We start from the raw sequence: 26,853 nt of genomic DNA on the forward strand, positions 1-26,853 counted from the left end.
AGAGTTTATAATACCACAATCCACCATCAATATCCAGTTCTGCAACAAATAATCAAGAAGCAAGAAACAATGCTCATGGTGATGATGCAGATGGACATGCGATTTACAAGAACAGAGAAGATCTACTTTGAATGTAGAGACAAATACAAGTGCACCCATTACGAATCAACCCAGGCCCAATATTTCTTCTGGCTTCCTTGTTCCGATATCTGTACTGCCTGTAGTTGCAACATCTGAACACATAGCTTCAACTAGTGACAGGGAATCAGATATTCCTTCAAGCATAAATGACTTGGTTTCTGAAGCACATCCTGTAAATGAACCTACGCAAGAAAATGAAGATCAATTACTGGAATCTTCCAATATCTATCACGAGAAAAGCTAAACAGTTTTTTGCTGAACATCCACTTCAGCCACTTGATGATCTGCCATTTGATGCTCGTTTGTATGAGAGGAAAAATTATGAATGACTCATTCCCAAGAAATGGCTAACATATAACAAAGAAAATAGATGCTTATATTGTTCATACTGCTTAGCCTTTGAGTTTCCCAACACTTGTAATCCATCACCCTTTGTACGTGGCTTTAATGACTACAGGCGTATACTCGTTCTAACCTTTTAAAAATTAATTCTAAACCTAATATTACTAACCTCTCTCTTTTATCTTCTCTTGCAGGCTTGAAGATCCTCCGAGGCCCCTTGGAGACCTTTTGACCCGACCCGACCTGACCTCCGTGACCTGAAGAATATCGGGCCCAAACCGGAAGTGAAGCCCCGACCTCGATTTGGAGCCAACCCGGGCCTCGGAGCTCCAAACCCAGCGTAACCACCGACGCAAGCCCCCGGATCGCCCGGCCTAGTCCCCGGAGCTCCCGACCGGCCCAACGTGACCCCGAGAGACCCGCCCAGCGAACCGACCCGGAGAGGCCCGCCCAGCAACCCGACCTACCTGGTGATGGAAGAAAGAAAAATCCACATGGAGGCCCCACCGTGCCAACTTCAAGATCCAACCCCAGGAGCGCCCAGGGAGGGAACAGACCATGGGACCTAGCCCAATCTGCCCCAGGAAGCCCCTGCCCACGACCCAGGACCCCAGAAACAACGGATGACCGCTGCGCGAGGACCCGAACACGCTGCAAGGTATTCCCGCGCCAGCAGAACGCCGGGACCCATCCGGATCGCAAACTCGCCCCCCCCCCCCCACAGCAACACCTCTACCTCAACCAGCGCCCGGGACCCTGCCAGACGTGACCCCGGAAACGTAAACAGCGCCCTGGACCTCGCTAGCGCCCTGGACCCCGCCAGACGCAACCACCTACCTTCCACAAGGGCTAACGTCTCCCATCGGATCCCAGGATCATCCAGCAGCAGCCGCCGACCGAGGAAAGCGAGGGAAACGCAGCGGTCTGCAGGTTTGACTGAAGCAACGCGGTTTCAAGACCCCTCTTCCCCAGCATACTCCTGGCAAACGTCCAAGCGATTGAAAACAAGCTGGATGAACTTAACGCCAGACTTACCTCTCAGAGGGAAGTAAGAGACTGCTGTGTGCTCTGTTTCACAGAGACATGGCTCACCCCCGCCTCACCGGGACTGTGCCATACAACCTGAAGGCTTCTCTATTCACCGGGCGGACCGCACGGCATCTTCAGGCAAAGCAAAGGGTGGAGGGGTTTGCCTCCTCATCAACTCCTCCTGGTGCTTGGATGTGGTGACCCTGGCGACCTACTGCTCCCCAGACCTGGAATACTTGACCGTAAAGTGCCGCCCATACTATAGAACATAGAACAGTACAGCACAGAACAGGCCCTTCGGCCCTCTATGTTGTGCCGAGCAATGATCACCCTACTCAAACCCACGTATCCACCCTATACCCGTAACCCAACAACCACCCCCTTAACCTTACTTTTTAGGACACTACGGGCAATTTAGCATGGCCAATCCACCTAACCGCACATCTTTGGACTGTGGGAGGAAACCGGAGCACCCGGAGGAAACCCACGCACACACGGGGAGGACGTGCAGACTCCACACAGACAGTGACCCAGCCGGGAATCGAACCTGGAACCCTGGAGCTGTGAAGCATTTATGCTAACCACCATGCTACCGTGCTGCCCTATCTTCCACGTGAGTTCACTTCAGCCAATATCACAGGGGTCTACATTCCACCCCAGGCAGAAGTGAGGAAGGCGCTGGATGAACTGTACACAGTCATAAACAACTATGAAACAGAACACCCGGAGGCCTTGTTCATTGTGGCCGGAGACTTCAACAAAGCCAACCTCAAGAGTGTACTGCCAAATTCCACCAGCACATCTCCTGTCCCACCAGGGGGCGACAACACTCTTGACCACTGCTACTCAAAAATCAAGGGCGCCTACCGTTCCATCCCCCGACCGCACTTTGGGAAATCAGACCATAAGACTGTGCTCCTTCTCCCGGCTTACAAACAGAAACTCAGCGGGAGAATCCAGCTAAGAAGGTTGTGCAGCGCTGGTCCGAGGAGACAGAGAGCTCTTACGTGACTGCTTAGAGACAGTGGATTGGTCCATATTTAAGAACTCAGCGACTAACTTAAATGAGTATGCACCACCGTCACAGACTTCATCAGCAAATGTGTGGACGACTGCGTGCCAAAGAAAGCAGTACGTACGTTCCCCAACCGGAAACCATGGCTCAACCGCGAGATTGACTCCCTACTGAAGGACAGATCTGAGGTGTTCAAGGCAGACGACCCTGTCCTAAACAAGAAATCCAGATACGACCTCCGCAAAGCCATCCGAGATGCCAAGAGAGAATATCAAACTAAGCTAGAGTCACAGACAGACTCTCGGCGGTTGTGGCAAGGACTAAACAACATAACGGGCTACAAAGCGAAGCCGAGCAGTATCTCTGGCAGCAGCGCACCCCTCCCCGATGAACTTAATGCATTCTATGCTCGGTTTGAGCAGGTAATCAACAATCCGCTGTCAAGTGCCCCAGCAGCCCATAATTCACCCATACCCACCATCACAGTTTCCGAAGTCAGATCGGCCTTCCTGAAAGTGACCCCACTGAAGGCGATGGGCCCGGACGGGATCCCTGGTCGTGCACTCAGAGCCTGCGCATACCAGCTGCCAGAGGTATTCACAGACATCTTTAACCTATCCCTACTCCACTCCGAGGTCCCCACCTGCTTCAAGAAGACCACCATCATACCAAGAAGAACCAGGCAACGTGCCTCAATGACTACCGCCCGGTGGCCCTGACGTCAGTTGTAATGAAGTGCTTCGAGAGGCTGATCATGAAGCGCATCACCTCCATACTCCCGGAACGCCTTGACCCACTTCAATTCGCATACCGTCGCAACCGGTCCACATCAGACGCCATTTCCCTGGCCCTACACTCATCCCTAGAGCATCTCGAAAACAAGACTCCTACATCAGACTCCTATTTATTGACTACAGTTCCGCCTTCAACACCATAATCCCAGCCAAGCTCATATCAAAGCTCCAAAACCTAGGACTTGGATCCTCGACTTTCTGACCAACAGACCACAATCAGTAAGAATGAACACCAACACCTCCTCCTCAATACCGGTGCCCCGCAAGGCTGCGTACTTAGCCCCCTACTCTACTCCCTGTACACACACGACTGCGTGGCAAAACTTGGTTCCAACTCCATCTACAAGTTTGCTGACGATACGACCATAGTGGGCCGGATCTCGAATAACGACGAGTCCGAATACAGGAGGGAGATAGAGAACCTAGTGGAGTGGTGTAACGACAGCAATCTCTCCCTCAATGCCAGCAAAACTAAAGAGCTGGTCATCGACTTCAGGAAGCAAAGTACTGTACACACCCCTGTCAGCATCAACGGAGCCGAGGTGGAGATGGTTAGCAGTTTCAAATTCCTAGGGGTGCACATCACCAAAACTCTATCCTGGTCCACTCACGTCGATGCTATCACCAAGAAAGCACAACAGCACCTATACTTCCTCAGGAAACTAAGGAAATTCGGCATGCCCACATTAACCCTTACCAACTTTTACAGATGCACTATAGAAAGCATCCTATCGGGCTGCATCAGAGCCTGGTATGGCAACTGCTCGGCCCAGGACCGCAAGGAACTTCAGAGAGTCGTGAATACCGCCCAGTCCATCACACGAAACTGCCTCCCATCCATTGATTCCATCTACACCTCCCGCTGCCGGGGGAAAGCGGGCAGCATAATCAAGGATCCCTCCCACCCGGCTTACTCACTTTTCCAACTTCTTCCATCGGGCAGGAGATTCAGAAGTCTGAGAACAAGCACGAACAGACTCAAAAACAGCTTCTTCCCCACTGTTACCAGACTCCTAAATGACCCTCTTATTTACTGACCTCATTAACACTACACCCTGTATGCTTCAACCGATGCCAATGCTTATGTAGTTACATTGTATATGTTGTGTTGCCCTATTATGTATTCTCATGTATCTTGTTTAATTCCCTTTTCTAATGATCTGTTGAGCTGCTTGCAGAAAAATACTTTTCACTGTACCTCGGTACACGTGACAATAAACAAATCCAATCCAATCCAATCCAGATGCTCAGCAATATATCAGTGTGGTTAATGATGGCACCTCAGATAAATGTTTTGCAGCATCACTAATTAAAAGGAAAGAAGTATTGAAGCAGAGAAGTATTGTCATGAGGATTATAGACATCATAAAGATGTTAGGCAAGCAAGCACTTCCTTTTCGAGGTCACAGAAATGAATCGGCCTGCACTCCAGATAATGAGGTTCTGAATCATGGCAATTTATTAGCTACAGTGCAGTTGATGGCAAAATATGACCCCATTATGGCAGCTCACGTTTCTGCAGTGCAAAACAAGTCTAAACAAAGAATCAAACGATTAGAACAAGGAAAGGCTCAAAATAAAGGCCGTGGTGGACTTGTTACATACCTGAGTAAAACAACTATAAACATGTTAATCAAAATTATGAAGAATACGATACAAGAAAGAATTAGTCATGAAGTTTCTCAAGCAAAATATTATTCTATTCAGGTTGATTCAACACAAGATAATTCATCCATCGATCAGTTTAGCATTATTATTCGGTATGTGCTTAAAGGTATTATCTGTGAGTGACTACTTTCAGTTGTGCCAAGTAATGATGGTACAGGACAGGGACTTTTTGATCTATTGATTGAAACATTACAGCATCTTAAAATTGACCCCCAAAAATGTTTATCTGATAGCACAGATGGCGCTGCAGCAAGCTACCATGGCCAGTATAATGGTTTACAAAGTAAAATTGCTGATGTGGCTGATCAAAATGTTCATAGATTGTGCTATGCCCATGTCTTGAATTTGGTGATAACTGAAACAACAAAATGTTGTGTGCCTGCAGTTTATTTTTTCAATTTGCTCCAGAATATAGCAACTTTTGTGAAAGCATCATACAAGAGAATGGCTGTATGGATAGAAGTTGTTGGAAAACATCTAGGACAAGAAAAAATGAAACGATTAAAGCTAATTGGTGAGACCAGATGGTCAGGAAAATCCAATGCAGCAACAACTATATTTTGACGTTTTGATGATGCTGCTGCCAATACTTTCGTAAATCTATTGACATGATTATCAGAAAAGTTTGATGCAAAAACAAAACATGAAGCAAATGTTTTACTTCAAAGTCTTCTAAAGTTTGAAACCATATTGACAGCATTTACTTACTTGTATATATTTGAAACTACAACCCCGTTATCAAGTTATCTACAGACAAGTGGTTTAGATATGTTTACTGCATGGAGTTTGGTAGATTCAACTACAACAAAGTTGAAGGAACAGACAAGAACATTTGATAACGTTCACAGCAAGGCTTTGGAATTTGTAAATAAATGTAATGACAGGATTTCACAGATGAATATGGATGAAAATCAAACATTGGAAATTGATGCATTGGAAACAGCATTGCCAGTTAAGAGGCAGAGGAAGAAGAAAAGAATGGCAGATGAACTTATTGATGATGAAAGAAATTCCTCAGATTCTCCAGCTGATTTTCGAGTAAATGTGTTTAACCTAATAATGGATCGCATTGTCCAGTCACTAGAATCACGCTTTGTACAACACAAACAGTTGTATAAAGATGTGTCCTGCTTGGACACAGCAAAGTTTAAAACTATTGCAGAGAAGGGCCTTGAAGATGAAGCATTGGAAGGTATTATTAAGCTGTTTCCACAAATCAGCAAAGATCAAGTAATATTGGAATTGTTTTCTTTTGCTTCAAACTTTGATGTATTAAAGCTATTGCTTAATGATGGTGAGAATATGGATTCCAGTTGCAACAATTGTAAAATTTGCAGCACTTGCCCATCGTGTGTACTAAAAATTCTGGCATCCAACAGACTTCATGACAAGGCATATGATAACCTTTATGAACTTTATAAAGTCATCTGCACACTATCAGTTACTCAAGTCCAATGTGAGAGGACATTTTCAAAGCTAAAGATCATAAAGACAAGGTTAAGAAATTCGCTGTCTGAGCAGAATTTGGAATCATAGATGTTGCTATCCATTGAAAAGGAATTGTTAGATGAATTGGATGCAGAAGCAATTATTGGCAGATTCGCACAATCATCTAGCGAACGCAAACAATTGCTCTTAATATAGTGGACTGCATGCAATGCTCTATTGTGCTTTTGAACTATCTGTTAATGTGTAAATTGTGCAGTAAACTATTTAAAAATATCAACCAATTACTTAAAATTAAAAAAAATAAAAATATTCAATTATAACATTCTGTATTTACATTTGGTATCTACTGCCAGTAATATGTACAGTACATGTACACTGTAATTACTAAGAAATACACATTTTTTCCACAAAAATTTTAATTGTACCGTTCTTTCCATATATATTTTTTGAAAATTTTATTTATTCGTTATGAAAATTAAATTATAGCATTGTAGTTGTGGGTGGGCCCCCTTTGTCTCCTGACAACCAATATTTTTAGACCCAGTCCGCCACTGCTTGCAGGTGATAGGGTGGGTCCTTCTGGTGTCTCCAGCCACAGCCAAGGCCAGAGCTCCGGGTGCCAAGCAGCGACGAGTATAATACCAACAAGGACGGGAGCCATCAACCTGAGACCCAGGCCATCCCGGAGCTCGGGCCCGGGGATGACACAGATTTCCTGTCACAGATGTCTCCAACACCTGACCCCCCTTTCGCCAACCAGCTCCCCCTCTCCCAATACATCATCCCAGAGACACTCACCTCGGTTGGGCACTTTAGTGAAGAGTCTCCTGGGACACTATCTGGTGCACACCACACACATGCTCCAGTACATCAGATGGAGGTAGGAACTCCCCAAGGGGACAGACAGTCGGAGGACAGCCCGACCCCGGTGACCAGCTTTTATCCAGACTGATTTTGGGCTTCTGGAACGGACAGGCCGAACGATCGTGGAGATGCAGGCACAGAGCCAGGGACTAGGCGGGGCTGGTTTAGCTCAGTGGGCTAGACAGCTGGTTTGTGATGCAGAACAAGGCCACTAACGAGGGTTCAATTCCATACCAGCTGAGCTCTCCCTCTGTGTACTGGAACAGGTGGCAGAATGTGGCGACTAGGGCCTTTTCACAGTACCTTCATTGCAGTGTTAATGCAAGCCTACTTGTGACAATAAAAATTATTTATTTTTTAATTTTACATGAGGGGTTGTCGGCGAGCATCCAGCACCTGCAGGCGCAGGTCAGGAAACCGAGCAGATGCAGGAGCAGAAGGTGGCGCCGGCCACACGTGCCACCTAGGCCAACACCGCACGGGTGGCGTCCGCTGTGGAGGCCTTGGGGGCGGGGGCTTCGGCTATGGTTCAGTACGTCCAAGGCCCGTGGCAATCTCTGCAGGCGGTGGCCAACGCCCAGAGCAGGATTGCCCTCTCACAGGCAGCCATGTGCCAGGGCCATCTGGACATTGCAGTGGCGCACCTGAGCATGGCCCAGTCACAGCAGACCATGGCAGAGAGTGTCAGCGACATTGCCCAGGCCCCGGCTGACGTGGCACAGACGCAGAGGGAGGTGGCCCAGGCCCAGAGGGAAATGCCGCAGTTACTGGCTGGAGTGGCACAGACCCAGAAGATAGTGGCACAGTCATAGCATGATGAGACGCAGTCCCAGATGAAGGTGTTCCACTCCCTGTGCTCCAGGATGGCGAGAATGGTCGAGACGACAGCGGGCCTCCAGGACTGGCAGCGCCAGGTGGCGGGGGAGCTTCAGGGGCTAGTTCTGCTCGCACCCCCGTCCCATGGAGTAGGCCGGGGCCCATTGGGAGGAGGAAGTGATGGGGCCCGTGCCGGTGACTCCCGCAGGGGAGGTGCCGGTACACCGCAGTCCCTCAGACTCCCCCTCTCCTGTCCCTGGTGCATCTGGTGGGCAGTGGGCAGAAAAGCATGACACCCAAGCAGTAGCTGGGCCCATCCAGGCCCGGTTACCCCAGAAGACGCCCGCCTAAGGGGACCCAGGTCGCAGGGCTGGAATCATAACAGGCCGCATCCACTCCTGATGTACCATCTGGGGATCCACCTTGACGTAGCGTTAGGGCCCATAAGGCCAGAAAAGTAGACACCAGTTAAGTTGGAAGGCACAGGTGCAGGGCAGTGTTTAGTGATGGGGGCGAGGACACGTATCTGTAAATACATATTCACATTAAACACCTGTACTCAATGTTACAACCTGCCTCGGTGCTCTGTCAGAAGGGTGTGAGGGGTGGGCTGCCTCAGGGCGGAAGTTGGTGGTGGGCTTGGCTCAGGGACTGCAGTTCAGCCAGCGCTCACCGCTCCAGTGTCCCATCCCCATTCCCCCTTTCCACTCTCTGTCCCACCTCCGCCACCCCAGGGATTCGCTGGGACCATGTGATGGAATGGCCAGCTCGCATGTAGGGATCACCCAGGAGGACGATGGAAAGTGCTACCGTGGGCAAGAGTCAGAGGTTGTCAAATGATGTGGAGCACCAGAGCTCATCGCAAAATGGGTTTTCATCACCCTCTGCCCCATGGACCAGACCCGCTGTTACTGCCAACCAGGGTCCGTATCACAGATGGGGTTGCAGGCAGGGTGTGGTATGTGGGTGTGATATGCAATCTCTGTGCCTTTGGCTAATACCCCCTCAGTCGGTGAACGTGGAGGCACTCAGAGCATTCCACGCACGTTGGCCCTAATGTACATGTTGTGCAGCCTCCCGTGCGTTCCCGGGCCCAATGTCCTGCCCACATACTGGCTGCACGTTCATCAAGTGGAACCCCTTTCGGTTTGTGTAGAGCGGCCTGTCATCTGCAGGTCTCGCAGAGCAACATGCATCCCATCAATCATCCCCTCGACCCAGGCCATCTTGGTTGTGGCGGCGAACCCCGCTGCCCAGGCATCCTGCTGGGCTCGGTCCACATTGAAATGAATGTATTGTGCCGACTGGCATAAGGGGCCTCTGTGATGTTGTGGATGTGAGAGTTTGGGTCAAGTTAGAATCAGAGCTTGATGGGAAATGACATGTCAAGTTAAAATCAGAGCTTGATGGGAAATTGAATGTCAAGTTTGTGTAATATGTGTACGTGCCTTGTGAGATGAATTGCTTCTGTGTTCGGCCTTATCAGGATCCTGTGAACTGTCTGTGGGAACCTGTGAACTGTCTGTGGGAACGAAACGCAGCTGTGGGATGAGATACTCCTTCCTTGATAAAGAATTGCTATGATGAGCTAACTGTGTGACTAATGATTGAAAGAAATAATTATATGAAGGAGGGGTTTGAGGGGTTTTACAAGTATATAGTTAACTGTAACTAAAATAAAAGTGCCTTCACTTGCTGTAACTCTAAAGTTACACTTGTGTAGCCCCGCGGTAAATAAAAGATTCTTTGAAGTTATCTGGTGTTCGACTGATGCTTACATCTGGACTGAAATTTAGAATTCTCATATGGTGGCCCGTACGGGGATCTCTGGTGCGTCGACAGAAGCAGACGGTGTAAGCGGCAGATCGCCTCCGGACACGAAGGGGAAATAGGGCCCCCAAATAGAAGTAATTTTATCACTTTGGTTTTTCCCCTTCGCTGTCCCGGTCGCGAGCCTGTCCTACTGCCTGCTGCTGGAGACGTCCCTACGAGATTCAGGTCAGTCTGGTGAACCCCAGAAACTTAAACCTGGGTTAGAGTCCCTGAGGTTCGAGTCCTCTAAAGAGCTTGGGTAGAGTCCCTGAGGTTAGAGTCCTCTAAAGAACAAGGGTTGGAGTCCCTAAGAAATAGTTAAAAGAGGTAAAGAGATATCGATGCCAACATGGTCCTTGTTATTACCTAAAACCTTCACGATAAAAGGTTCCTGTTAACTTTGTAAGGCGGGTGACATAGAATCTTTACGGTGTCACCTTCGAGCTGCTAATTTGCTTGTATGGAGCTAGATTACTCCGTGACTTAAATTTTTATCCCCTGCAGATGCGGATAACTCTGCTTAACAACACATAAAACAGGGCAAAAGCATTGCGGACCCTGGCATAAAACACCATACACGTCCTTTCCTTAATCAATTGAAAAACAGGGCAGGATAACCCTGTAATAAATTCAAAATTGAATTAGTGATCTAGGATCGCTATTAAATTGTAATCGGAAGGACCATCTGGCATCAGATAAAGGGTACAATGGGTAATACTTTAGACACAACTTTTGAAAATGGCAGTGCATTGCAAACGCTTTGTGAACAATATCCGGAGCACTCTGAGCAGTTGAGAATATTATCTGGGGAATTGCATAAAAATTTAGGAGAAGGGAAATGGCCACTGGGGGGAACTAATGTATTAAAATTGGGTATAAAATTGACGAAGGAAGGAATAGTTAAAACAGCCAAGGTCTTGGAAAAAGGAAAGCACATATGAGAATTCTAAATTTCAGTCCAGATGTAAGCATCAGTCGAACACCAGACAACTTCAAAGAATCTTTTATTTACCGCGGGGCTACACAAATATAACTTCAGAATTACAGCAAGTGAAGGCACTTTTCTTTTAGTTACAGTTAACTATATACTTGTAAAACCCCTCAAACCCCTCCTTCATATAATTATTTCTTTAAATCATTAGTCACACAGTTAGCTCATCATAGCAATTCTTCATCAAGGAAGGAGTATCTCATCCCACAGCTGCGTTTCGTTCCCACAGACAGTTCACAGGTTCCCACAGACAGTTCACAGGATCCTGATAAGGCCGAACACAGAAGCAATTCATCTCACAAGGCACGTACACATATTACACAAACTTGACATTCCATTTCCCATCAAGCTCTGATTTTAGATTTTAACTTGACATGTCATTTCCCATCAAGCTCTGATTCTAACTTGACCCAAACTCTCAGATGCACCTGTGCACCGAGCTCTGTGAGATCCCAGACAGGTCCCCACTTGGTGTCGGGAAGGACCCCGTGGCATAAAGGTTCAGGCACCTTCACCTTGACGGCGAGACCGGGAGGGGGGTCTCCACCCCATTCCCTTGGTGCCATGTGCGCCATTATCTGGCAAATATGTTGCCCTGTCCCCCTGCTCAGCTGGAGTCTTCGGCAGCATATCCGGTGCAGCAAGTCCTCGAATGACAGGCGCTGCCAGTACACAAGAGGCCTCATGTGGCGCCTCCTTTGCACATTCTCCTCCTTGGCCTTTTGGGTGGCCAGCTCGCCATCCTCAGCGGCTGCTTCCTGTTCCTCTGGGGAACACTCTGCTGCTGCAGCTTCCTCTTCCTCGAGCAGCTACAGCACGTACAGCCTCAGGATATCCCCTAGGGCTGCGGTGACTAGGAGGAAGGCCACCATTGCTGGTTGAATTCCAATATCCATTTCTGCAGAGAGCAAAAGGCAGACATGTTAACATGGTGGATACCCCACTCCCAACCAGGTCCAACGGGCTACACGGTGCCCTGGGTTGATACTGTGGTCTCTATCCCTGCATGTCCGTAACAGCCTCCCCGAACAGGCGCCGGAATGTTGCGACTAGGGGCTTTTCACAGTAACTTTATTTGAAGCCTACTTGTGACAATAAGCGATTTTCATTTTCATTTCATTTTCATGTTCACCTCCCGCTCCTTATCTCCACACCCTGGGCCCCTTTGGAGCCCAGCACCATAGGGATTTCTGGCCCTGGCGCCCGTCCCTGCTGGCAGACAAACTGTCGGCTGTCACTGCTCTTACCAGCGGTACACTCAGCGGACATCCTGTCGGGGCTACTGTGGGCAGTGCCCTGGGGTGGGCCATGTGATGCCCCACCGGTGAGTGGTGGCCGGTTTGGGAGGGGAGGTTTGGCAGAGGCCGGGGTGCGGGGTGGGAGCACCTATGCTGCTGATGTCACTCTGGAGAAGTAGGAGCCAAGGTGGGTGGTCAGTGAGATGCGCAGCAAGGTGGCTGCCTTGCAGGCTGCAGCAATGGTGGTCCATGCCTCGGCAGCGCCCCAGTCCTGTGGGGGTTAGCTCAGCCCCACGGTCCTTCCTCCCGTCAACCCTGGCAGGACCACCCCCCCCCCAGCCAGTGTCAGAACTGGCAGCCCATGGTTGTGCCTCTCGGTGTCCTATTTCCTCTCTCTCCCTCATCAGCCACGGCGCCTGTTTTTCAATTTTTAAAAGCACACGTGAACCTCGCCGTCAGGAATTCACCCCAGTGATGGCAGACAATTGCGGTGGCCCCGGAGAATACCGGGTCCGGCCCACTAATGATATGCCAACGTTGTTTACTGTACATGCGGAGTGGAGAGCATTGACGCTGCTGTCAAGGCACTGGAGAATTGCGATTTGCCATGAAACTGGCATTCGCCACGATTTTGGCGTCAAAACCGATTCTCCGCCCAATCACATTTCCCGATTCCGGCATCAGCCAACGGAGAATCCCACCCAAAAACTAAGGTATACCATGTTCCAAAGGCCAGTGGCTGGAAGATTGGGAAACTTTCAAGCAATAAACAAAGGGTTACTAAAAAAGTAATAAAAAGAGTTTAAGGTAAAATACGAAAGAAACCTAGCGCAAAATATCAAAATGGATAGCAGAAGAGTCTATGGCCGCGATTCTCTGGCCTCGTTATACTCTCGCTCAAGCAAAATGAGGCCGTTGAATAGCGGGAGTGTCCAAAAACAAGAACGGCACCAGGCGTCAGTGTGTGATGCAACCGGCCCGCTCCTGTAGGCAAAATCAGGATCTCACCGTAGCATGACAAGAAACCAATTATCACCATTTAAGCCCCATTTCCATACAATTAACAAGAACCACCCCATATCCAACAGCCTCCTGTCATTCAGCAGCCTCCCCAGCAAGTGGTCACGCTGGCGCCGATTAGTACTCCTTTTGAAACACGTGAACCTGGCGGAAGGCTTCTGTGGGGGACCGATGAGGTGAGGAGCCATCTTTGCTCACAGGCAAAGAGCCTAGGGTTGATGGGGGTGCTCGGTGGGGGTGGTGGACCCTCGGCTGGGAGTGGGAGAGCCTCCGAAGTGGTGGGTCACCATAGGAGGCTGGGCAAGGGGGGGCAACCGCTCGCTGCACCACCATGCAGCCCCTGGACTGTTTACTCGTTCCAGGGGCAACCCTTGTCCCTGCCCGTCTGCCCCAACGACCACCCATAACCCCCACGAACTGCCGAGGCCTCTGGCCATGCGGCTGAAGGCTATTGGTAATAGGGAATTGACAATCGAGGTTAAGTGAGCACTTCAGACTTAAGTTTTTTTTCCGGAGAATCACGCCCTGGTACATAAAAGGGAAGACAGTTGCTAAAGTGAATGTTCGTCCATTGGAAGTTGACACCGGAGAGTTAATAGTGAGAAACACAGAAATGATGGAGATGCCAAATCAATATTTTGCCTCAGTTTTCACGATGGAGGACATTAGTACCTCCCTGTAGGAATGGGAAATCAGAGGTAATAGAAAGGGTGCAACTTAGAACAATCAGCACCAACAGAGAAACAGTACTCAACAAATTATTGGGACTGAAGGCAGACAGGTTCCCAGGGCCTGATGGCCTACTTTGTAGGGTATTAAAAGAAGTGGCAGCGGAGATAGTGGGCCCATTAGTTATAATATTCCAAAATTTCCTGAACATTGAAAAGGTTGCAGTAGATTGCAAAAATACTAATCCTTTTTTAAAATAAATTTAGAGTACTCAATTCAATTTTTCCAATTAAGGGGCTATTTAGCATGGCCAATCCACCTAGCCTGCACATCTTTGGGTTGTGGGGGCGAAACCCACGCAAACACGGGGAGAATGTGTAAACTCCACACAGACAGTGACCCAGAGCCGGGATCGAACCTGGGACCTCGCTGCCGTGAGGCAGCAGCACTAACCACTGTGCCACCATGCTGCCCTGCAAAAATACTAATCTAACCACCTTAATCAAAAATGGAGGGAGACAGAATGTAGGAATTTGCAGGCTAGTTAATTTAACCTCTGGTGTTGGGAAATTGTTAGAATCCGTTACTTTTTTTAATTTTAAAAATATTTTATTCAAGGCATTTTCACGTTAGAATCCATTGTGAAGGACGTAAAATCAGGATATTTGGAAAGTCAAAACACTATCCATCAGAGTCAGCATGGTTTTATGAAAGATAAATCATATTTGACGAATTTGCTAGAGTTCTTCGAAGATGTAACAAGCCAAGTTGATAATGGGGATCCTGTAGATGTAGTATATCTGGACTTGTCTTTGCACATATGTGCTGGGCTGCTCCATCATTGAGGATGGGATATTTGTGGCCGTCTTTTTCCAGTCAGTCAGATTATCATAGAATTTGCAGTGCCGAAGGAGGCCATTCGGCCTATCGAGTCTGCACCGGCTCTTGGAAAGAGCACCCTACCCAAGGTCAACACCTCCACCCTATCCCCATAACCCAGTAACCCCACCCAACACTAAGGGCAATTTTGGACACTAAGGGCAATTTATCATGGCCAATCCACCTAACCGGCACATCTTTTTGACTGTGGGAGGAAACCGGAGCACCCGGAGGAAACACACGCACACACGGGGAGGATGTGCAGACTCCGCACAGACAGTGACCCAAGCCGGAATCGAACCTGGGACCCTGGAGCTGTGAAGCTATTGTGCTATCCACAATGCTACCGTGCTGCCCCTTAATTGTCCACCACCATTCACGGCTGGATGTGGCAGGATTTCAGAGCTTAGATCTGATGCGTTCGGTGTGGAATTGCTTAGCCCTGTCCATTACTTGCTGCTTATGCTGTTTGGCGCACAAGTAGTCCTGTGTTGGAGCTTCACCAGGTTTACACCTCATGTTTTGGTATGCCTGATGTTGCTCCTGGCATACTCTCCTGCATTCTTCATTGAGCCAGCATTGATCCCCTGGCTTGGTGGTAATGGTAGAGTGGGCAATATGGCGGGTCATGAGATTGCAGATTGTGATTGAATACCATTCTGCTGCTACTGATGACCCACAGCACCCCATGGATGCCCAGTCTTGAGTTGCTAGATCTGTTCGAAGTCTATCCCATTTAGCGTGGTGGTAGTGCCACACAACACGATGGAGGATATCCTCAATGTGAAGATGGGACTTTGTCTCCTCAAGGACTGTGCAGTGGTCACTTCTACTGATACCAACATGGACAGATGCATCCGCAGCAGGCAGATTGCTGAGGACTAGGTCAAGTATATTTTTCCCTATTGTTGGTTCCCTCACCATCTGCTGCAGCCCCACTCAAGCAGCTATGTCCTTTAACACCTGACCAGCTCGGCCTGTGGTGGTACTCGTAGTCATTCTTGTTGATAGACATTGAAGTCACCACCCCGAGCATATTCTGCGCCCTTGCTACCTTCAGTGCTTCCTTCATGTGGTGTTTAACATGGAGGAGTACTGATTCATCAGCTGATGGTGGCCGGTACGTAGTAATCAGGAGGAGGTTTCCTTGCCCATGTTTAACCTGAAGCCATGAAACTTCATGGGGTCCAGTGTCGATGTTGAGGGCTCCAAGGGAAACTCCCTCCTGACTGTATACCACTGTGCCGCCCCCTCTCATGGGTCAGTCCTGCTGGTGAGACAGGACATATGCAGGAATGGTGATAATGGTGTCTGGGACATGGGCTGTAAGGTATGATTCTGTGAGTATGACTATGTCAGGCTGTTGCTGAACTGGTCTGTGAGACAGCTCTCCCAATGGCACAAGCCCCCAGATGTTACTAAGGAGGGCTTTGCAGGGTCGACAGGGCTCGGTTTGCCTTTGTCGTTTGCGGTGCCTGGGTCAATGCCATGTGTCCATCTGGTTTCATTCCTTTTTCGTTTTTGTAGCGGTCAAATACAACTGAGTGGCTTGCTAGGCTATTTCAGAGGGCATTTAAGAGTAAACACATTGCTGTGGGTCTGGAGTCACATGTAGGCCAGACCAGGTGAGGATGGCAGATTTCCTTCCCTAAAGGGCATTAGGGAACTGGATGACGCACAGAAGATTAATACACAAGGTTATATCCCATGGGGCTAAGGGTAATTTATTAGCTTGGATAGAAGACTGGCTGACAGCCAGAAGACAGAGAGTCAGGTTAAATGGGTCATTTTCTGGATGGCAAGATGTAACTAGTGGAGTGCCACAGTCCTTGCACCCTAACTATTTACAATCTATATTAGCGACCTGGATACAGGGATAGAAAGTTCTATAGCCAAATTTTCACTTATTATCGAAATGGGGAGATACTTCGGGGTGCTCAGTTGCAGAGAGATCTGGCGGTCCTCATTATGAGTCACAGAAAACTAGCATGCAGGTACAGCAGATAATAAGGAAAGCGAATGGAATGTTGGCATTCATAGCCAAAGGAATAGAGTATAAAGGTAAGGAAGCATTGATGCAGCTATACAAGGAATCGGTGAGTCCGCACCTGGAGTATTGGTACCCTTATCTGAGGAAAGATATAGTGGCATTGGAGACAGTTCAGAGGAGGTTCGCAAGATTGATTCCAGAGATGAGGGAGTTTGTCTTATGTTATGCGCCAGGGTTTAGACAACTCCAAAGTATATCATGGAGTTCACCTGATCTACAACTGTTTATTGATTTTGGTTATGATGAGCACAAGGTCCTGCCTTTCAGGTGTTATTTAACAGAGGCCTAAAGCACTTTTGATCAAAAAAACGTTTATTCTATGAATTTAGTTAACATTTTTATAAACACACACAGTAAGCATTTTTAACAACTACTAACATAAATTCCCCACACAACTACAGTACTCTATGTATAACCCTTAAGAAATTTCCCCCTTAAGCTGTTCCAATTTAATAACAAGATTCCATAAACACGTTCCCCCTTTTCAAAGGTGTAGCCCAGCACACGGCACTCAAGACCTGGTTTGGATGCTCTTGTGTCCTTTCTAAAACAGCAGGTTTGAATTTCTTCCAGAAAACAAATATTTATTTTCAAGTTATCAAGCAGTCTGGAAACAGCTTTTAAAATGCAGATGGAGAAAAAACCCTTCTTTCAATCTGTGCTGTACAAAACTAGTTCAAACTCAAAGTGAAAGTAAAACTCGGAGCCACAGCCAGCTTCCAACTCAAAACAAAAATAAAATACCAGAGCCACAGCCCAGCTCCACCCGTACAATGACATCACTGAAGCTATGTGATAAGACAAAAATATTTCTGAAAGGGACATTCCCATGACACTTTTTTTTTTTATAGAACGATACAGCGCAGTACAGGCCCTTCGGCCCTCGATGTTGCACCGACATGGAAAAAAACTAAAGGCCATCTAACCTACACTATGCCCTTATCATTCATATGCTTATCCAATAAACTTTTAAATGCCCTCAATGTTGGCGAGTTCACTACTGCTGCAGGTAGGGCATTCCAGGGCCTCACCACTCTTTGCGTAAAAAACCCACCTCTGACCTCTGTCCTATATCTATTACCCCTCAATTTAAGGCTATGTCCCCTTGTGCTAGCCACCCCCATCCGCGGGAGAAGGCTCTCGCTGTCCACCCTATCTAACCCTCTGATCATTTTGTATGCCTCTATTAAGTCACCTCTTAACCTTCTTCTCTCTAACGAAAACAACCTCAAGTCCATCAGCCTTTCCTCATAAGACTTTCCCGCCATACCAGGCAACATCCTGGTAAATCTCCTCTGCACCCGTTCCAAAGCTTCCACGTCCTTCCTATAATGAGGCGACCAGAACTGTACGCAATACTCCAAATGTGGCCGTACTAGAGTTTTGTACAACTGCAACATGACCTCATGGCTCCGGAACTCAATCCCTCTACCAATAAAGGCCAACACACCATAGGCCTTCTTCACAACCCTATCAACCTGGGTGGCAACTTTCAGGGATCTATGTACATGGACACCGAGATCCCTCTGCTCATCCACACTACCAAGAATTTTACCATTAGCCAAATATTCCGCATTCCTGTTATTCTTTCCAAAGTGAATCACCTCACACTTCTCCACATTAAACTCCATTTGCCACCTCTCAGCCCAGCTCTGCAGCTTATCTATGTCCCTCTGTAACCTGCAACATCCTTCCGCACTGTCTACAACTCCACCGACTTTAGTGTCGTCTGCAAATTTACTCACCCATCCTTCTGCGCCCTCCTCTAGGTCATTTATAAAAATGACAAACAGCAACGGCCCCAGAACAGATCCTTGTGGTACGCCACTCGTAACTGAACTCCATTCTGAACATTTCCCATCAACTACCACTCTCTGTCTTCTTTCAACTAGCCAATTTCTGATCCACATCTCTAAATCACCCTCAATCCCCAGCCTCCGTATTTTCTGCAATAGTCGACCGTGGGGAACCTTATCAAACGCTTTACTGAAATCCATATACACCACATCAACTGCTCTACCCTCGTCTACCTGTTCAGTCACCTTCTCAAAGAACTCGATAAGGTTTGTGAGGCATGACCTACCCTTCACAAAACCATGCTGACTATCCCTAATCATATTATTCCTATCTAGATGATTATAAATTGTATCTTTTATAATCCTCTCCAAGACTTTACCCACCACAGACGTTAGGCTCACCGGCCTATAGTTACCGGGGTTATCTCTAATTCCCTTCTTGAACAAAGGGACCACATTTGCTATCCTCCAGTCCTCTGGCACTATTCCTGTAGCCAATGATGACCTAAAAATCAAAGCCAAAGGCTCAGCAATCTCTTCCCTGGCTTCCCAGAGAATCCTAGGATAAATCCCATCAGGCCCCGGGGACTTATCTATTTTCACCTTGTCCAGAATTGCCAACACTTCTTCCCTACGCACCTCAATGCCATTTATTCTAATATCCTGGGTCTCAGCATTCTCCTCCACAATATTATCTTTTTCTTGAGTGAATACTGACGAAAAGTATTCATTTAGTATCTCGCTTATCTCCTCAGCCTCCACACACAACTTCCCACCACTGTCCTTGACTGGCCCTACTCTTACCCTAGTCATTCTTTTATTTCTGACATACCTATAGAAAGCTTTTGGGTTTTCCTTGATCCTACCTGCCAAAGACTTCTCATGTCCCCTCCTTGCTCGTCTCAGCTCTCTCTTTAGATCCTTCCTCGCTTCCTTGTAACTATCAAGCGCCCCAACTGAAACTTCACGCCTCATCTTCACATAGGCCTCCTTCTTCCTCTTAACAAGAGATTCCACTTCTTTGGTAAACCACGGTTCCCTCGCTCGACCCTTTCCTCCCTGCCTGACTGGTACGTACTTATCAAGAACATGCAATAGCTGTTCCTTGAACAAGCTCCACATATCCAGTGTGCCCAACCCTTGCAGCCTACTTCTCCAACCTACACATCCTAAGTCATGTCTAATGGCATCATAATTGCCCTTCCCCCAGCTATAACTCTTGCCCTGCGGGGTATACTTCTCCCTTTCCATCACTAACGTAAAGGTCACTGAATTGTGGTCACTGTTTCCAAAGTGCTCACCTACCTCCAGATCTAACACCTGGCCTGTGGTGATGTGGCTTATGAAAAGAGATTGAGTAATTTAGGCCTATACTCTCTAGAGCTTAGAATAATGAGAGGAGATCTTAGTGAGGTATATCAGATGATAAAAGGTATTGACAAAGTAGACGTGGAGTGGATGCTTTCTCTTGTGGGGCATAGACTTAGGATAAGGGGTCGCAAATTTAAAACAGAGATGAGGAGAAACTACTTTTTCCAAAGGATCGTGAATCTGTGGAATTAGCTACCCCAGAGTGCGGTGGATTCTGGGACAGTGAGTAAATTTAAGGAGGAGCTAGACAGATTTTTACTGAGTATTGGTGCAGGTTTACGGAGAACGGATAGGACGGGGCGATGTGGCCATGATGAGATCAGCCATGATCGTATTGAATGGTGGAGCAGACTCAAGAGGCTAAATTACCTACTCCTGCTCCTAGTTCTCATGTTGTAAGAAATAACTATTCAGTCTAATTCCACCTTCCAACTCTTGGTCTGTAGCGCTGTAGGTAACAGCACCTCAAACACAAATGATTAAGAAGGGGATTTCTTGATTAATAAGGGGATCAGGGGTTGTGGAGAGAAAGCAGGATAATGGGGATGAGGAATGTATCAGCCATGATCAAATGGCGGAGTAGACCCGATGGGCCAAATGGCCTAATTCTGCAGCTATATCGTATGGTCTAAATAAAAGGAAGCAGTTTCCAATGGCTGAAGGGTTGCTATGCAGAAGACACAGATTTAAGGTGATTGGCAAAAGAATCAAAGGTAACATGAGGAAAATGTTTTGAAAACATTTTTAGGATAGGGTTGTACATACAGATTCAAAACAAAATTAGATAACTACGTACTTGAAAGAGAAAATGTGTAGGAATATGGGGGTAAAAGACAGGGGAGTAGTTTCAACTAATAATTGCTATTTGAAAGACTTGTTTGATCAAAAGGCTGACTGCTGAGATGTACTACTCTATGATACTTGTATATACTGCATTCTTCCTCAATGTAAGCTAAAGTTCCCAGTTTGCCATCCTCTTCAAATTTTGATATTGAGTTATTTGTTCAGAAAACCAAATAATTCATACAAACTATTTCTTAGCATTGATTCTTTGGAACATGGCTTTCTACTGCTTATGTGAAATATGAAAATGAGAAAAATAAAAAGTGTTGACTGGTTACCGCACAAACTTTTTATCATAGTCTCTGGAGAATAGAGCTATGACTTTGATCAGGCAAGTAATATTAGTGACTGACAAGTGCCAGGTAAGTGACTATGTCCAACATGAGAGTCTAATCACCACACTGACATTGCCATCTCCACATTTCCCACTATAAACGCCCTAGAGGTCACTATGAAGAGTCTTATCCAGCATCCAAGATATCAAATTTCTGCTAGCTGTTGATTTTGGTGATTTATGCTTGACGAGCATGTTAAAAGATTAATGGCTGAAACTTATGGGCGGCATTGTAGCACATGGGTGGCACAGTAGCACATTGGTTAGCACAGTTGCTTCGTAATAGTGACCCAGGTCCGATTCAAATTCTGCACGTTCTCCCTGTGTCTGCGTGGGGTTCCTCTGGGTGCTCCGGTTTTCTCCCATAAGTCCTGAAAGATGGGGGAGATTCTCCGAGCCCCGTGTTTGGCGCGGCGCCGGCCATGGGCCGCTGGAATCGGCGGGGCCGCCAATTCTCCGGCCCGGATGAGCCAAACGGCCGCTCCGACACAACACAGTCCCGCCGGCGCCCTTCACCCCTGGTCGGTGGGAACTCTGCGGGAAGGCTCCGGGAGCGGCCTAAGGAGGGGGGGGGGGGGGGGGCTCCTTCACCGGGGGGGCCTCCGATGGGGTCTGGCCCGCGATCGGGGCCCACCAATCGGCGGGCGACCCCATGTTGGGTCGGGGCCGGCGCGCGTAAGATATTCCCCGCGCATGAGCGGGATGGCACGGCCCAACTGCGCATGCGCAGGATTGAGCGGCCCAACTGCACATGCGCGGGACCCAAGGCGCCGCATCTTTTACGGGGAGCCGGGTCTCCGAGGCCCAGTCCCTGCACTCCGGTGTAAAAACACTCCGGTTTTTACTCCGGCGTCGGCACTTAGACTCCCGTTGGGAGAATCCCGCCCGATGTGTTTGTTAGGTGAACTGGACATTCTGAATTCTCCCTCAGTGTAGTATTTTCATAGTAATTTCATTGCAGTGTTAATGAAATAATTATTACTTGTTTGCTCAGAAGGGAAAACAAGATACGCAAAAATTTAAAAATATATATAAATTAAAAAAGTTCGAAACATCTACCTGTGTCTGCAAAAACAGAGTGTTTCTGGACCAACTAATTTGCAGTCAATGCCATTAGGTGATGTCCAGCTGACAAATAATCGATTTCGTAATCGGGTTGGCAAGACTTCCTTCTTGTACCTTTCATACTCCTCTGGTGTGAAGAGGGTGCCACCATCATCCTCACCAACAACTCTGTGACCAAAAAGAACTCAATTAAATCTACATTCACCAATTCAATTAGTGCATAAAAATTTGGCACAGTATATGGATTAAAAGAATAAGGGGAAGACAAGACAGAGAATTTTTTTTCCAAATGTTCACTAAAGTATACTTGTTTCAAAATGTATTGAAAAGATCAACCACATTTTCTTCCCCTTCAATTATTTTTACAATAGCAGACTCACTGCTGCACAACTTTTTTGAACTTCTGCTTATAGCATTAAAAAGTTACTCATCATGATTCTGATTTACGCATGCAGCCTCTGAAGAGGTTCAGTTGGGACTGGCTATAAATGTTTTTGCTTCACTAGTTTATCGCGAGAAATTTTTTACATACTGAGGAATAAAGTTCAGCAGTGAGCGAAAGAACAGAAATGAGACAAAACAGGAGTGGAGAATCTGTCAAGGCCTGAGGCTTCTCAGACAGCTTCATGATAAGCATTAATGATATGCCAGAGGGATATAAAATCATAGAATTCCCAGTGCAGTAAGATGCCATTCAGCCCATTGTGTCTGCACCGACCCGCCAATCTGAGAAAGGAGGGCGGTTGTCGTTTTTTTTATATAAACATTTTGTTGAGGTATTTCTGGTTTTATAACAGCAACAGAATAAACAATGTACATGAAAATATAAACATAATGCAAAAGCTGTCTTCCTCCCTTACAGGTCCTACCTTTATGAACCCCCTACTCCAAACTAAACTCAGCCCCAACTTCCCCCCCCGCCTCCCCACTCCGCTGACAGTTAATTTTCCCCAAAGAAGTCGACGAACGGCTGCCACCTCCGGGTGAACCCTAACATTGACCCTCTCAAGGCGAACTTGATTTTCTCCAAACAGAGAAAGCTAGCCATGTCAGTTAGCCAGGTCTTCATCTTCGGGGGCTTTGAGTCCCTCCAAGCTAATAGCATCTGTCTCCGGGCTACCAGGGAAGCAAAGGCCAGAACGTCTGCCTCTTTCGCCTGCTGGATTCCCGGGTCTTCCGACACTCCGAAATTCGCCACCTCTAGACTCGGTGCCACCTTTGTTTTCAACACTTTGGACATGACATCCGCAAACCTCTGACAGAATCCCCTAAGCTTCGGGCATGTCCAGAACATATGGACATGGTTCGCTGCCCCCCCCCCCCTCCCCTCCCTCCCCCCCACACCTTACACACCCGTCTTCCACCCCAAAGAACCTGCTCATCCGAGTCACTGTCATGTGGGCCGGTGAACGACCTTGAATTGTATCAGGCTGAGCCTGGCACATGATGTGGATGCATTGACTCTACTCAACGCGTCCACCCAGAGACCATCCTCTATCTCTCCTCCTACCTCCTCTTCCCACTTGAGTTTTAACTCCTCGGTCTGCGTCTCCTCTGACCCCATAAGCTCCTTGTAAATGTCAGAAACCCTCCCCTCTCCCACCCACATTTTGGAAACTACCCTGTCCTGTATCCCCCTTGGCAGCAGGAGCGGGAAGGTTGAGACCTGCCTGCGTAGGAAGTCCCGCGCCTGCAGGTACCTAAACTCATTTCCTCTCGTCAATCCAAACTTCTCCTCTAGCTCCCTCAGGCTAGAAAAGCTCCCCTCTATAAACATATCTCCCATCCTCTCAATCCCTGCTCTCTGCCATCTCCGGAACCCTCCATCCATACTTCCCGGGGCAAACCGATGATTATTACAGATTGGAGACCAGACCGATGCTCCCTCCGCTCCCACATGTCTCCTCCATTGCCCCCAGACTCTCAGGGCCGCCACCACCACAGGGCTGGTGGAGTACCGTGCGGCGGGAACGACAGAGGCGCCGTTACCAATGCCCCCAAACTAGTGCCCTTGCATGATGTCGCCTCCACACCGCCCCTCCCCCCACCACCCACTTCCTAATCATGGCTATATTCGCCGCCCAGTAATAATTCCTAAAGTTCGGGAGTGCCAGCCCACCCTCCCCCCACGGCTCCACTCCAGCATCCCCCCTTTTACTCGCAGGGTCTTACTCACCCATACAAAGCCAGTGATCACTTTATTGACCTGTTTAAAGGACCACGGAATAAAGATGTGAAGACACTGAAACAGGAATCTCGGGAGGACCGTCATTTTCACTGTCTGCATCCTCCCAGCTAGTGACAACGGGAACGTGTCCCACCTTCGAAAATCGTCCTTCATTTGGTCTACTAATCGGGCCAAATTTAACTTGTGTAGCCGCTCCCATTCCCGCACCACCTGAATGCCTGGTACCGAAAGTTTCCCTCTACCACCCTAAACGGCAGGTCCCCCAGTCACCTCTTCTGTCCCCTTGCCTAGATCACAAACATCTCACTTTTCCCCATATTCAGTTTATAACCCGAAAACGGGCGAAATACCCGCAGAAACCTCATAATTTCTTCCATCCCTTCGAGTGGGTCTGAAACATATAGGAGCAGGTCGTCTGCGTAAAGCGAGACTCTGTGTTCCATTCCCCCCCGGACCAGCCCCTTGAGGCTCTCAGCGCAATTTCCAGCGGCTCTATGGCCAACGCGAACAGCAGTGGGGAGAGGGGACATCCCTGTCTCGTTCCCCAATGCAGCCTGAAATAGTCCGATGTTGACCTGTTCGTCCGTACGCTCGCAACAGGAGCCTGATACAGCAGCCTGACCAATGAAGCCTGCCCAAATCCAAACCGCCCCAGTACCTCCCACAGTTATTCCCATTCCACCCGATCAAATGCCTTCTCTGCGTCCATTGCGACTACTACCTCCACATCCCTACCTTCTGGGGGCATCATAATCACATTTAGGAGGGTGGTTGTTGACAATATGATCGGTAAAGTGTTGAACATATTGCAGAGGTAAGTTGCAAATTAGCTCATCTCTGATTCACACAACAAATTATAATGATGGCTGACAGGGAGCTTAATTTTGTTCCTAAAATTTGATTGATTCATTATTTCACTGAAAAATAGTTAAAATGGTAATATATCTGCACAGGAAATAATATGGAATCTACCAAACTATGAAATACATTTGGTTTTACCAAAGCATTTCTTATCATGTTTAAATGTGTTTGAAATGCTTTTCAATGCATGAGTTAATGAATCCCCTCATACAAGATATTGTATTTCTACAGTTTATGCAGGGGTAAACCATACACCCAAAAGAAAGAATAAGAAAATGCTCCATTTAACTAGCACTAATAGGAGAGAATAGCTTTTTTGAAAATTTGGAACAGAAAAGTCATATGGCAGGTTGGAGTTGTTGCCCCCGTAAACAGCTCCATCATGCCCTCCACCTATTTATTTAATCTACTTCAGGGAATTTTGCATTATAAAGAGAAATTTCAGAATATTCATCCAAAACAACTTCATTAATTGTGGCCTTCTGCCCTCGATACATTAGATTGGAAACATGCATTCCTCCCACCCAGATCACAATTAAAATTTCTTGTGAAATACTTGATCACCTTGGTCTATTCTATTTCTTGTGGAAAAGATAGGTTGACTGAACTATGACACAGAACCAAATTTTCCACCTTCTCTTTGCTATGTACATGTATTTGCACATAAATTATTTCATAAGTAATATACGGTTATGTTCCTCGCTGTTGGAGGGGGTGTTGTCAGTGATGGGGCTGGAGGAGGGGGGTCATCTCGGCATTGAAGATTCTGGAGGAGAATATGGCGTTTCTGGAGGGGTTTAAGGCCAAATGAGGAGGAGCTGGGGATGGCGATGGAGGAGGGGTTGTGGTTTGTGGTGCTGCAGAAGATGAATGCCTCAACCTCTGGGCTGTTTAGCACAGGGCTAAATCGTTGGCTTTGAAAGCAGACCAAGGCAGGCCGGCAGCACGGTTCAATTCCCATAACAGCCTCCCCGAACAGGCGCCGCAATGTGGCGACTTGGGGCTTTTCACAGTAACTTCATTTGAAGCCTACTTGCGATAATAAGCAATTTTCTTTTTCATTTCGTGGGCAAGGTTGAAGCTGATACAGCTAAAGGTTGTACACAGAGCGCACCTGACTAAGTCGAGGATGAGCCGGTTGTTTGAGGGGGTTGGAGGACATTTGTGAATGGTATGGGAGTGGTCCGGCCAACCATGTACATCTGTTCTGGTCCTGCCCAAAGTTGGAGAAATTCTGGAGTTCATTCTTCAGCACCATGTCGGTGATCCTGCAGGTGGATTTGGAGCCCAGTCCTCCGAGGGCCATATTTGGGGCTGTACTTGCCGGAGCTGCAGACAGGAGCGGAGGCAGATGTTTTAGCATTCGCCTCACTGATTGTTCGCAGGCAGATGATGTTGGAGTGGAGGTCAGCTTCTCCATACTGTGCCTCGGTGTGGCTGGGAAATCTATTGGGAGTTCCTATATTTGGAGAAGGCAAATTTTTTTTTTTGAAGGGAGCGAGTGAGGGGTTCCACAAGAGATGGTGTTTGTTTGTATTACATTTTGAAGTGCTGGTTACTGTCAGTTATTAGGGAGGGCGCCAAAGTGGGGTTCTTGTTCTAGGTTATTGGGGTGTGG

General features: G+C 47.6%; 1 protein-coding gene across 3 annotated transcripts in view; it reads right to left on the reverse strand.

Annotated features, from left to right (window-relative positions):
* fam221a (family with sequence similarity 221 member A) overlaps nucleotides 1-26,853 on the reverse strand; it is a 170,203-nt gene that overhangs the window by 123,253 nt on the left and 20,097 nt on the right. For all 3 annotated transcript variants that reach the window (XM_038797398.1, XM_038797396.1, XM_038797397.1), the window contains exon 2: nucleotides 22,181-22,354. In XM_038797398.1, the coding sequence (XP_038653326.1) occupies nucleotides 22,181-22,354 (174 nt within the window). The remainder of the gene's footprint in view (nucleotides 1-22,180; nucleotides 22,355-26,853) is intronic.

The sequence above is a fragment of the Scyliorhinus canicula genome, chromosome 5 (assembly GCF_902713615.1).
Source record: "Scyliorhinus canicula chromosome 5, sScyCan1.1, whole genome shotgun sequence".
Taxonomy (NCBI): Eukaryota; Metazoa; Chordata; class Chondrichthyes; order Carcharhiniformes; family Scyliorhinidae; genus Scyliorhinus; species Scyliorhinus canicula.